The sequence below is a fragment of the Rhamphochromis longiceps genome, linkage group LG13 (assembly GCF_057381845.1).
Source record: "Rhamphochromis longiceps isolate RC_006_pf linkage group LG13, R_longiceps_female_GT1.1, whole genome shotgun sequence".
Lineage (NCBI taxonomy): Eukaryota > Metazoa > Chordata > Actinopteri > Cichliformes > Cichlidae > Rhamphochromis > Rhamphochromis longiceps.
The window spans coordinates 24,227,728-24,241,451 of NC_140569.1; the positions used below are offsets into that span (position 1 = coordinate 24,227,728).

The window sequence follows — 13,724 nt, forward strand, 5'->3', positions numbered from 1 at the left end:
CTCGGAAAAACAAGGAATTCTTAAGTAGTGTTCCCCCTAGACGACATCACTTTGTACCTTCTATCTCTTGCTTAAGCCCAAACAGGAGCTCATCTTCCCTCCAAATATGAGGAAGTTCATAATTACACGTTATTCTGAAAACTAACAGTGGCAAACGTAACGGAAGAAAACACTCAGGAAATACGGCCGAGCTGTTAAATTATTATAATAATAGAAAAGCCTGAGGAGATTTAAAGTGTAATACATAACTGCAATCTGACAGTAAACACGGAACAATTTGTTTCACACGATGACAGATTCTGGTGAGGACAGGACTCGAATAAAAGGATTCAGAGGAGATGAAGAATATCTCTAGAGCTAATAATTTAAACATTTTGCATGAGTATCCCTCCAGCGCTCATCAAAGTTTAGACAAATTTAATAACTTCTTCCCCTAAAGAATCATCGGCACGGAAAGCAGAAGTGACCTTTTTTTCCCCTCCTGTCAGTGTGTCATTTCCACGCTTCTCCCAGTTCACAATGAAGGGCTTCGATGTGAATCAGCGAGAAAGGCTGATGGGGCGGAAAACGCCGCGCTTATCTATGCTGGAGAGTGGAACAGATGCGGATATGACTTTGTTATCATGCTGCTAGGGCTGAACGATATATCGCATTTGCGATAATATCGCGACATGATCAAGTGCAATTTTCTAACCGCAAAGGCTGCGATTATACTGCGATTATAAGGCTGTCCAAATTACTACCATATCCCAGAATTCATAGCGCGGCCCAGCCAAACTCCAGTTTCCAGCAATGGCGGCCGCTACTAAGTTTTAAAATTACTCATACTAATCTTTCTGGGTCACAAAATAAACTTTTAACATATTTTCAGGCGAGAAAGTAGTTGTGTAAACATCAAATATCTGCTCGGTTTATCAAGATATCCCATATTTGCAAAAGTGCTTCGACGTTTTCAGAGGCGTCTGCTACCCACCAGCTCGACAGCTAGCCGGGAGCTCGAGGACTACTGATGCGGCCGAGAACGGCACAACTCCCGGCACATCATTTTCAGATCACCGCGGAGTTTCGCTGCTCGGGTTAAACGTAATATATAAGTCACTTAGACAACCTAAAAATGTTATTGTTGGGCTTTTTTCAGTGTTTTGTTTGTTCGTGAGTAAATCGGTTTGGCTGAGATTAAAGTTATTAGATTAGATAAAATAAAACTTTATTAATCCCCCGGGTGGGTTCCTCCTTGGTTTTCACACAGCTGACTAAACGTCAAACAGAAAACTTATTAAACAGAAGTATGAGACAGTCGAGAATTTACACCAGTGTCTGGTTATATTTTAGATAGCAAGAAGCAGACGGCCGAGTTTATTAAACTCCACCGAGACAGCAGTGACGCTAATCAGAACTAGCCTTCTGATTCAGAAGGCTAGACCGTCCAATTTCACGCCTTTAAATTTTAAAGGCGTGTTTGTGTGTGTGTTTATACAATTGCTATTATGTTTGCACTTTATGTGTAATGTTACTGACTGCAGAGATCAGTAAGATGTGTGTATTTTTTATTTATTAGTTTTATTTATTTAATATTATTTTTTAATTGAATGACTGTCTAGTAGTTCACAGATGTCGAAAAACTGAGTGTGGTAAAGCCACTGATTTTGTTTATGTATATTTCTGCAATCTGCACATTGTACTGACTTTCATTTTAATGTTTACACCAGGGTTCCTTGTCAGCACTTTATGCTCAGATGTTTGTAAGCTAAAAATAAACTATTGTGTATGTTCAAATATACTGTTGTGATTGAAGAAGTTAAATAAAAATGTCAGTCATCAATTCATGCATCACCTCATGTCATCATAACAGAGGTCTGTCTTCCAGGAAAGAACAGTTTAAAATTTATGTAATATAGTATTGGCCATACTATATGATGTATTGCTTGTCTTTGTTTAATAATACAGAAGACAAAGACCTTAAAAAATAATCGCATATCGCATCGCAATCGCAATATTGGGGCAAAAAAAAATCGCAATTAGATTATTTTCCATAATCGTTCAGCCCTACATGCTGCTCAGTGAAAGAGAGGAGGCGAAAGGATACGATGGGAGGGAGGAGGAGGAGGGTGGTTAGGAGAAGAAGAGGAATGCCTGCTCGAATGTCAAGTTAAGTGCAGGAACAGATTTCTTGGCAGGTGGGACGGGCCTAAATAAAACAAACGACTCAAACTGTCCTCCATTAATAAAACATTCAGCATCATCTTTCATTATTTACCCCAAAAAATAAATTAATTTAAAAAAAAAAAAAAAGAAAATATACAGGGAGGAAATCTAATTGTGGGGACTCAGCATCAATCACATGGCTAAACAAACAGATCCCCCTAAAAGAAGCATGTGTCCAAAGAAGCCTTGGTCTTATCGATTACATGAAAACACTGATCAGTTTGGTGCCAACACATCCTCTGCTTCAAAACTCCAGCGCTGTTACTCTCTTAGGAGAAGAATAGGATTCCTGTTCCTTTTTAAGTGGGGAAAAAAAGGACCTGTGTGGTCCGTATCCAGTGTGGACTGAGCACAGCAGCATCAGCAGCGCCCCCAAGTTTACTGCGTTCATCGTTCCCAAAATAAACAACAAGTGAGCCATTAATCTCTCTTAAATGTTCTTTATTACCTTTGAGGAGGCTTTCATAAAACCGTGTTAAACGAGTGAGTCTATTCCACAGTCGCTCCAACTGCTTTGTCAAGTTCCCCAAAAAAATCTGTTAATATCACAAGTGTTAACATAGGTACAGTATGACGCCTAACAAATACAGTAAGGCCACATCACTATCTGCACAATAACAATTACAGTACAAACTGTGTGTGCGTCTGTGAGAAAGCCCATCATAAACCTACAAACAGTAAAGAAGATGAAAAGCTTCAGACAATAAATTTACAAAACATAGCAATGCAGAGGAATCATCGTTAAAACGCCATCAAATATCTGCATTAAACCAAAAAAAGGTTCAGCTCTGTCTCCAGAGTACCAACAATTAGAATAAAGTACTCAGTCTCACAGCAATCACCCTGAACATGATGACCTTCACACGCTGGTATTGCACATGGTTCTTGTACCATCCCTGACAGTTACATTAATAAAGCATCTTTTCATCTGCAGTCTTCCCACATTTTGACATTTTCAAATTTAATAACCGACTTCATGATACAAATACCGGCAGGATGCTACAGCTAAAGGTGAGGTCTTTTTTTCTTTAAGCTGCAAATGGTTTATGTTGTTAATATTACGAACCTGCAAAGTTTGACATTATTTTCCCTACAGAGTGTCCCACATTTCCAAATCTAAGTGTTTTTTTTTTATAATATAATAATCATAATTCTAGTAACTGACAATGGCTCAGTTTAGTGTTTTAAGAAAAAAATATTACAGAAAATGACCTGACAGCTAGTGTCAAGTGCATTTTACCCACAGTGTCACGTAGTGAGTGTAGTGTGAACCACATTCAGTGGTCCCAGGGGCATCCACAGGGGTCTCCACAGGCTCTTTTCCTATCCCACAGAACATGCAGCTCCTTGGCCGTGTGCTGGGGGGACGACAGCATGTCCAGGTAGCACTCCTTCTCGCACAGCCAGCCGGGATCCTGGCAACAGGAAGGGGAATAAAATTTATTTAATTATGAGGCGGACGCTGGGTCACATTTCTCTCGGGTTAAATTGGCAGTATTTTATTTTGATATGCTCCAGGTTACAAACATTAAACCAGTTAACACAATTACGCCTTTAAACTGCGACTCCACTAGCAAAGCTTTTTTGACGCATGCTCGTAATAAAAATGTTAAGCTGTAAAGCAAACCGCATATTGAATTACTGGTAAGAGAAAAACAATCATAAATGTTCATGCCTCTTTGCTGCACTTTTTTTCTCCACAGAAATCAAATTGTACGTGCTTAGCAGACTAAAAAACTCAAGGGTGAGAGGGGGTTTTATCATTTCAGTTCACATTTTTATTTCACGTTGTGTCTTTTGCTTGCAGAGCCTATTAGTGAGATGCTAAAGTTTGGCTAATGAAGCTCAGAGGACCAATAGTGAGTACAAAAGAGTGCAGTTTTTGTTACGCAGTATGTAGCTTGCCTCCACCAGTGTGTGAATGTGAGAGTGAATGAATAGTGGCATTGTAAAGCGCTTTGGGTGCCTTGAAAAGCGCTATATAAATCCAATCCATTATTATTATTTGTTTTTCTCTTTGTCTGACATTGTTTAACAGCTCTAAGTCATATAAAAAAACAAAACAATGTGTTAATACACAGTATCTTATCAATATTGCTGTAAATTTAAGTACCATTTATATTTACAGCTTGAATTCAGCTGCCATTTATATTCTAAGAAAAATGTACACATTAAACACATTCATATCTGTACCTTTCTAACATTTCTTAATGCCAGACGCTGACCTTTATCAGTCTGACGTTGATAAGGGAAAGTGAAAGCACTGGGCTAAGTTGTATTTTATGCCAGTGTTAGACTGATAATAAAGCAAAACAAATCATTTATGTTTTACTAAAGCTGGCAGTTCATACCATTCAGCTTCTCACCTGATATTTCTGAGGCCCAACAGCTGCCATCCATATCCCCATGCTCACATCCTCTCCCTGCAACGAGACATCCAGGATGGGCTGCTCACGTTATGATCATGAACGTCAGACGCTCTTATTTAGCATTCGTACTCTACCTGGTAGGCCCTCAGTTTCTCTGCATTGTTGGCAAGCCACTGGACCAGGTCACGAGAGACCACATAGCCAGAGCCGCAGGCAAACGCCGGGTAGGCTGGACTCGCGTACTCCAGCTCCTGCCACTTCCCAATGCGATCCACTGCCCAGCTCTGCCTGAAACTGGGTCAGGATGGCAGAGACATCATCATCAAATACAGTCTCCATTTCAGGTGACCTATCAGCTTTTTAACCGTGCACAGCGTTCCCGTTTCTTCGCTCCAAAACTCAGCTGACAGCGCACTGAAGTTAAACTGTAAGCACAAGTGGACACAAAGTATACGCTGTCAACAGTACCGGACGCCGAACTGTACTTACTTCCCCCACCAGAAATTGCTGCGTTTGAGACCCTTGTGGTCAATCTTCATTAATACAGAGTCCACGTCGATGTAACAATCATCATCCGTCTTCAGCAGTAGATTAAAGTCAGCGTTTCCCACAGACCTGCCGGAGAGGGAATATGCAGCCTTAATTAAAGCCCACCCTCTGATTTTATACAATATCCCAGAGTGGATTTACTTTCAAATACCAGCGAGCATGAAGGGCAGGAGGTCTGCAAATAAGTATAACACTTATCACATCACAGCTTAAGACCACTCTGTGTATTTTGCTTTATCTGATGACTCAGAACTCTACTTCTTGACTGAGCGACTGCAGTCGTGATTTTAACAGTGAGACATTTTGAGGCGTCGGCACACTTTCATTTCAGGTTGCTGATTTCCTCAGAGGGCCCAGGCAATTTGGAGACAGAGAATCGAGTCATTAGCACTTGGCATACCATTTATAGAACTGAAGCAGTTTGGAAGGCACGTTCCTGTAGGTGTCTACCACATCTACGAACACCATGTCGCCATGCCTGAGGCTTTCCTCCTGCAAAGTGGCATCCTCCTCCCTTAGCCTGGAGGCATGGCGCTCCATCCTGGCTGGGCGGCCCCGCAGGAGCTCTGACAGACCGTCTCCATCTGACGCAGAGTGAGGAAAACATTCGGGGTAATCAGAGAAAAAGTTGTAATAGTTTTTGTGCAAATATTATATTTATTCAGCCCAAATTTTTTAATAACCTAAGGCGCTTGAGGTATAATAACTTTAATTACCATCGAGTAAAACGATATGAAAAAATGATAACGTTTGGCACAATGGACCATTAGTTCGGTTCTTCAGAGATGCTGAATGATGGATTTAATTTTGTTTTGCACAGATTTACACCAAATCTGCTCTTAAGATTCAAAATGCAAACACATGTAGGTAAAATCAATACTGGAACAGCCGGGTGTTGAGGCTATGAAAATGCTATTTTCTATTTGGAACATATACAAAAAGCCTGCAGCACGGTGAGCGGTGTTTTTCGAGCTCTTACATCTGGTCTGTTTTTAAAAATGTGGCTTTGATCACACAATTATCATATAAAAAAAGTGCAAAGTTTATTCTGCTGCAGGACTAACCATAGATAGTAAATGTGAAGCCTCCAGCCAAACCAGGAAATCCAAGAGCACTTCTATGAGGCAATATCCCCTCTGCAATCTGCAACTCCAAGAAAAAGAGCAAAAAAAAAAAGTTTTAAGTTATTGGAAACTTGAAAGAGGAATGAGAGTGCGTTATTCATATATCTCCTTCTAAATACTGTGTGCGAACACATACAGAAGAGATCTTTAGGACGCCTCCTCCATCACTGAGCTGCACGGAGGAGGAGTTGACTGTGGTCAGTGCGGCAGAGTCGAGACTCTCCCAGACGAGCGTCCCCTCAAACCCCTGGAATAAAGACAGATTTATGGGTGTGCTGTCCAACGCCATCTCATCTGAATGATGTAATTAGCTACCATCAAGGACACTGCAGACTTGGAAACTTTAGAGTGGATTACATTATGCTTCGCTACAATGTTAATGAAAGATTAATTTAACATCCCCTGAACCTAGCCTCTGCTGCAGCGATGTACCGGTGTACTCTTGTACCCCTGACATCACCGCCAGGTGTACGTGCAGACACGGGGACGGCTTTCGCTTGGCGGTGCGTGTTAAAGCCAGGACATCGTGAGCATCAAACACTTTTTTATGCACTGATGTGTTGCTTTTCTGCATCAGTTCAGGTTGGGGATGTTTACTTATTCAAAGGTAAACATCAAATTCAGCGCGAGGTCACCGTTATATAAATATAAGAGGACAAAATGAAGCGAGGCTCTCCAAAATTTGGCTCTCCAAACAGATACTTATTCTATTTAACATCATCCTCAGTGAGTGAGCTCATACACATGAATGCCTTCATGTGTCCTCCTCTGATTTGGGGGGTTAACCTCTTTAAATCTGCATGTGGCACCCATTCACATTAATGATAAATCCCTTCTGTTAAATAAATTTATAAACTCCTGAACTTCCATAAGTCTCGTGTGTTTTTCTCTTTTCGTCTCCTCCACAGTTATCAACCCAAGCAGAGCTAATGAAAACAACCCAAAGATCCCTAGTTTGATTCCAGGAGGAGACACAAATCCCTTTGTGGCTGCATCAAGAAAATCCAGGTTAAAAAATAAATTAAAACAAATCTGTCAAATCAAATATGCAGAGCTACCTGCTGTAGTGACCTGTTGTGAATAAGAGCAGCTGAAAGTAGCTTTCTAGTACTTAAAAAAAATAGAATAAACTAAAACAGCTTCTGAAGACTTATATTCCCGACTGGAGGACTTTTACTCCATTTTTCTTTAGTCGTGGCTACAGCTCAGAGGATCAGCGACAAACTGACCTTCGGCAGGATGAACTGCTCCACTGGTTTGTACCACATCCAGTTCACCAAGGTCCCCGTGCTAATGGAGCTGAAGCGAGCAGTAACCACAGCCTCCTGAAGAAGAAAGTGCAAAAAAAGAAATATTCAAACTTTTTATCCATAAAGAATTCACAGAGATGCCGTCCTCCATACTGAACACAGCCACACACTGCTCTGTCAACAGCAGGACTCTAAAATGAGCTGAAGTTTGTTCAACAAACAGCAGCAGCACAGAGTCCTCCAGCTGCCCTCGGGCTGCGTTTCTACCGAGCTCCACAGAAACGCAGCATACGCGATGCATTATGCTCACAGGCCAAAGCCACGTTACCTCCTGGTCCAGCTGGAGAAGCTTCACCGTCACGTTGCTCTGAAGCTCGGCTCGGGTCCCGCTGGGAAACACCCCTAGCCGGGTTATCACCACCGGGTGGAGCACCTTGAAGTCCAGGGCGATGGCAGACACGTCGGAGGGGGCGAGCAGCGAGGGATCAGACACCGTCACAATCTCCATCTCTCCGTCCCGGCCTGCCGCTGGGACACAGAGAGGGCAGCGAGTCACTGCGCAAGCACACATGAAATTTATTACAATCCCAACATGCTGACTATCTTTCTTTTTTTCTCCTAGTGATGAAGAGACGAGAGAAAGCATTCGGAAAAAGCGGCGGACCCTGGGAAAGCTACACCATCAGCACTTTGAGGAGCCGCTTCTTCAGGACGGCTGTCTTCAAAGCGAGCCCCTGCTTGTGAGCGTGCTCTCTTAATTACAAAAGAGCAGTTTATTACCCGAGAGATCAATGAAAAGATCGAGGCTGTTAAAGCGAAGCTGCGAAGCCCCCCCCCCCACCCCTGCCCCGCTTTCACTTTATGTGCAGTCTACACAACTTCTACAGCTCCTTCCAAAATAAAGACAATTAGAGGCGAAGAGGAGCAGAGGTTTTATCACGCCAAACGCTTCTCACGTTAGCTGAATGGGACTGAGCCGCAGGATTGTGCTACCACTAAGAGACAATAGACAAATCATTTTGATCGATGCTTTATTCCCCGGAAACATGACAAAAATGTGATTATCAAACTATCATACATTTTTATCATTACATTTCTGTCGCTAAGGGTGTTTATGGGCAATTACTTCAATATCAAGCACCAACTATAGGCTGCATTGGGCATGGCTCATTAAATAGATCATAAATCAAACCATTATTTTTATTACTGGCTAGTGGATGAACATTCAGTCTAAAAAAAAGAATAAGTACATAAATAAATAACACACACAAAAAAAAGAACTCAGTGTCTTTAAAGTGCTTGTTTTCTGTAATAGTTCAGAATTCAAAGGCAAAGACAAAAATCTTTAATTACATGTCAATCAGTCCATTCATCTCATGCTGTAGTGTTTATATCAGCTCTGAAATCTCAAAACCTTCAAACATCATTAAATATCTCACTATTTCTCCTGGATTCAAAGCGCGCGCGCACACACACACACACACACACACACACACCCACCCCTTCTGCCGGCAGCAGGATTACTGCTCTGAGAAGCTAATTAGCATTCACCTTATTGTAGTCCAAAAAAAAAAATAAAAAAAAAAAATCGCTGTGATGAACGCAGAGCAAACAAACACATTTCAGCGCCACAATTAATTGTCCACTTAACGCGCGCTTTGACCTGAATCCTGCGTCAGGTACCCCGACTGTGCTTAAAAAGCTGCCACTGCCTCTTTCTCTTCCAATCACACGGAGCATCACGCGCACCCAAAGCCTGCCTGCCATTCTGAAGCAAATCACGTCAACAACCAACAGCCATTAACGCAGTGGAGGGCAAGAGAAAGGGCTGGGGAACAAAAAAAGAAATAAATAAATATATATGTAACGCATTGCCATGACCCCAAAGGCCACTGTGTGAAAAGCCCATTCTGATGAGCTGTAATTATGTTTCCATGAAGGCAGCTTAACGCCAGTAAAAGTGGAGAAAGCCGGCTCAAGTGGACGGGCTCGGCGAAGGCGACAGACGTTAACAATTACTGCCAATGTTCAAAACTGACTGCGAGGGAGTTAAATTATTTCATATAGTGTCTGCTCTTTGTGCAGCTCTACTTTTCTAAGTGTTAAGCAGTTCTAGTTACCCCACCTCCTCTTCCCTCAGCCCTGCAGCAGTGAGCATTTCTGCTTTGGCCTTAGATATACAAAAGGAAGAGAAAGTTGTCCTTGAGCTGTGGGAACACATGAATAAAAAGGTGTTTCACTCTTTTTCTCAACAGCCATTCTTCTCATTCTCTCGACTCCTCTGCTGTTATCCTGCCTCCGCTCCCCTTTGACGACCGTGCACGCAAGCAACAGATTGCCGAGAGAATTAGAGCTGCAGTCAGATGCCTCTCCCCTCTTTTGCTTTTCTATTTTCCCCCTCTTTTACCTGGCTCGGTGAAGTTCAGGAGGGAGCAGGAGTAAGGATCTTCTCGGTCATCCTCTGGTATAGGACACCCATGTTCCCCCACGATAAACTTCACCCCCACTCTGGATGAGAGAAAACAACAAAAAAATATGTAACAACACCACAAACACTGTGACATATCCCCCCGTTTGTGCAATATTCAGCTACAAGATTTCTAAAGCTTGTCCATCTATCCACCCTGCGTTGCCATGGTTACCGGGGGGTTGCTTAAAGGCCATCACACCTTATCTGTGCTCGGATCGCTCAATGAGAAGGAAATGGACAAAGAGGAAGAATGAAAGAGAACAATATTGGCCGCTGGTCAGGTAAAGATAAAAGGCTTGATGGGGCTGTCAGTTATTTGCTGCCAGCTGCTGCTGGCTTCACCCCCCCTCCCTTTCTCTCTACTATATGAATTTGACATGGTGAGAAAAAGAAAGGCAAGACAAATCAAAACAAACAGAAAAGCTGTGAAGTTGAAGGTCCAGCCTGCTGACCTGTGCTGGAAGTGGGGGTGGTGTCTGAGGTATCCCAGCCAGGTCTCTCTTATCGCCTGTCGCAGTTCATAATGATGTCTTGCTGACAGCACCCCCACCAAAACTTCATAGAAAGGTAATGGCTCATCTGCATTGGAGACAGACATTTCACTGAAGATGACCTCACACAACAGCAGAGTACTCAAAATGTAAGGGCAGATGTAACATATGGATAAAAAAAAAGAAATCTAACCAGACCTGTTTTCCTCTCATACTCAGTTTGCGGTGACTTACTGCGATGCACCCCGTGAAGATTAATGTCCTCGTGCATTAAAAGGTAGTTAGTCTACACTGATCTGATGGTGAAGCCGCTTCACACAGCCAGCGTGAGGGCTGATAATGAGTGATAACCCGCTTCAAGCAGCCACGGAGCACAGTAGTTGCACTGTAACACGGCGAGGGACTATCCCAGCAACGCCCCGCACTATTCAAATGTTACATTCACCTCTTTTTCCTCCGTAAAACACACATTAGAAAACACTCATTACAGTCACTGCCGTTAACTACCTGTCCACACACACACACACACTAACTAGCAAACTACCACACCGGGGCGGTAAAGGCAAAGTTAACCAGCCGCTCGAAAGGAAAAAAAGTTGCGAAGCTGAGGAGGTAAAAGCCCGGGGTAGTGGCTAAAAAAGTACCCGAGTATGTGTTGTTGTCCAGCGGGGCGGAGGAGGGTCGTTGTGCCAACCACAAGTGCACCAGGACGGCGACAGCACAGGGAAGCAGAAAGAGCGCTAGCCTCCGCATGGACGGAGCCCTTCATTCAGCCGGAGCAGCCTTCAGCTTTAGCGGCGCGGAGCCTGCCTACCTTCCTCGAGCCGCACGGTGCTGCGCGGTGTGAGCTGCTCCGTGTGTGCGCTTCATTTCAGCTCCGCAGCTCTCCGCCGGGCTTTCACCACTGCCTCATGTCTGCCTCCGCTGCTCGATGAGCGAGACCAATGGGAGACGAGGAGCCCTACCGCGGTGCACTCTGGGAGGTGAAGTTCAACCCTGTAGCCAATCGAACGAGCCTTAAACTTGATATAGCAGTTCTCTAGGTTAATAATAAAAATAATAAATCATACAAATGTATGTTCTGGTCCTTTCTCAGCTTAATAAAATTACTTTTATTTTTTTGACATAGCTTCATTATTATCAATATTATTATTTGTAGGATTAATAGTAATAGTATTTAAAAAATATTAAGTATTACATTACTTTTTAAAACTCTAGCTAGTGAAATAAAACTATAAAGTACATGTATCTAGTACATTTACTTAGCTAGACTAGCATGGAAAAAAAGATGCAAATTAGAGTGACAAATACTGGATATTTAGGGCCAAAAAAAAAAAGTTTTTATGTGATACAGTGGTCCGGTTCCCTTTCCTCCATCATACTGTGTACAAAGATAAATGTGTTGACAACAGCAGGCAACACTTTCTAGCATTTAATGTGTCTCCATTAAAAATAAATCAGCCTCGTGCTGTTTTATTTTCCACTCAAATCATATTAAAGTCAAGAGTATGTTAATTTAAGTATGTTCACTAAATATTTTATCCCATGTCCCTAAAACAAATGAAACGCTAAAACACTAAAGGTGCGTCCCATCCCATGATTATCACATAAAGACATGTCAGTTTGGTAGGTTTGTTTTCCTTTACTCCACACAGTAAAGTGAGGAAAACACTGTAAGCAAAGACAAAAAGTAACATATGAATCATTTCATCCTCTCTAAACCCAGGTGATGTGTTCTAGCATTAAGAGCGCAACTTTATCAAAAGCTGTTCCCCTGTGCTGCACATAAATCATTTAAATGGAATCTTTTGTGCATGGAGACGAACGCTTGAGGAGGATTTCTTTTGACTCGGAGAGCACCAGTGTTTTCCCGGAGGAGGAGGAATGGATCACCCCACTAAAGAAAAAAAAACAAACAAGCCCTCTATAGTGCTTGTAAACATTTTATTTGTATTGATTTTAATGGAATTCCAGCATTTCACAAGTGCCATTTCAGAGACCTTACTGCCCCTCGGAGTGAAAAAATAATGTGACGGGGAAACACTGCAATGTGCTGCATGTCAGTGCCCTGAGCAGAATTCATTGAGAAGCTGCTGCAGAACACCATGCTGTGCCTGTAGATGAATAATCTTATCAGGAATTATTACTATTCTGGTAGACTTTGGGGGCCTCACTGCTCAATTTGGAAAATTGCTCCAGTGCAGATATCCAATATTAGATAACCCTCTGCCCCAGGGATAATTACTTTCCTGTGCATTATATAATTCTTTTTGGACTCTTATTCATAGATCTACTCATTAGGATGATTTAGTTCTCTCCCCGCAACACATTATTCATTTGAAAGGAAAAGGCTATTCATAGCATGTTCAGGGGTCCTTGAAACCCATCCAAACATCCCGCAATGCTGTGGCTTCTCCAGCCCTCGTCTATCAGAGTCTGCTTATTTATATGTGGAGTTCATACTCTATTTATACTATTCCAACTTGTGTTTCTCATCTTTTCCCACTCAGGAATCACTGTACTTTCCCTCCACATCTATAAAAGTTTCTTCTTATCCAGTCAGGTCCCACATGGGAACAATGTGCCTGCAATGATGCAGGGACCTAATTTTAGGGGTTTTTTTTTTTTGGGTACACCATTTGTCTTCTCAATAGCGCATATCGTTTCCACAAGCAAAAGGATTTTTCTTAACTTTGATGTAGCCATGACCAACAACTAAATTTAAGCAATATAATTGCCAAGAGATTTAAGGTGTAGATTGACAGAGATCAAGATTATTCAGATTGTGGAAAAACAAAAGCGTTTCAACTTTAGAAACCAGAAGCGTATTCATGGAGGAGCCCATCATTCACTGTAAGATGCTGACTGAGAAACTTTGCCTCTCACTGGGGTTTAAATGTGAAATAAATGTAGATAATCCACAGCACAGCTGGTCCCAAGCCTTAAAAAAAAAAAAAAAAAAAACAGAAAGAAAAGAAAAACTATAACACTGACTACTTCTTAATTACATCCTAGCCCTTTGGGATCAACCGGGCGAAGAAAAATAAAAAATCAATAAGAGATACCAGTATTCACCTTCTCAGTGTCATTCATCAAAACTGTCAGTGCTGTGCATTAAATCATAACTGCTGTCTCTCATAATATCAACACGCAAGAGTTGATTTCCTTGTTTGTCCAAAAAAAAAAACAAAAACAATTCTGCCTCTGACCCGATCATCAGACCATGAAGTGCAGTGAAAAGTGGCTAAAAATAAAATAACCACTAT

General features: G+C 42.0%; 1 protein-coding gene across 2 annotated transcripts; it reads right to left on the bottom strand.

The window, feature by feature from the left end:
• Positions 1–2,635: 2,635 nt before the first annotated feature.
• Positions 2,636–11,393, bottom strand: b3galnt2 (beta-1,3-N-acetylgalactosaminyltransferase 2). Of its 2 annotated transcripts, none has more exons than XM_085428600.1 (12): positions 11,103–11,393; positions 10,420–10,546; positions 9,905–10,005; positions 7,826–8,052; positions 7,477–7,572; positions 6,384–6,494; positions 6,188–6,266; positions 5,524–5,707; positions 5,064–5,189; positions 4,709–4,868; positions 4,572–4,628; positions 2,636–3,620 (listed from the first exon to the last, which is right to left on the bottom strand). In XM_085428600.1, the coding sequence occupies exons 1-12, from the start codon at positions 11,209–11,211 to the stop codon at positions 3,483–3,485; spliced, it is 1,515 nt and encodes a 504-aa protein (XP_085284726.1). In that variant the 5' UTR covers positions 11,212–11,393; the 3' UTR covers positions 2,636–3,482. The 2 variants fall into 2 exon arrangements, with proteins under 2 accessions (XP_085284726.1, XP_085284728.1); XM_085428602.1 differs by having other exon boundaries at positions 7,826–8,025; positions 11,103–11,392.
• Between the last annotated feature and the right edge of the window lie 2,331 nt (positions 11,394–13,724).

Bases quoted from the DNA above. Each gene is read 5' to 3' on its own strand.
- b3galnt2 (XM_085428600.1), bottom strand. From the start codon at position 11,211: ATGCGGAGGCTAGCGCTCTTTCTGCTTCCCTGTGCTGTCGCCGTCCTG. The intron at 10,547-11,102 runs GTACTTTTTTAG...TCTCCAATGCAG, and splicing joins GGACAACAACACATACTCGG to ATGAGCCATTACCTTTCTAT. The intron at 7,573-7,825 runs GTAACGTGGCTT...TTTCTTCTTCAG, and splicing joins TTCTCCAGCTGGACCAGGAG to GAGGCTGTGGTTACTGCTCG.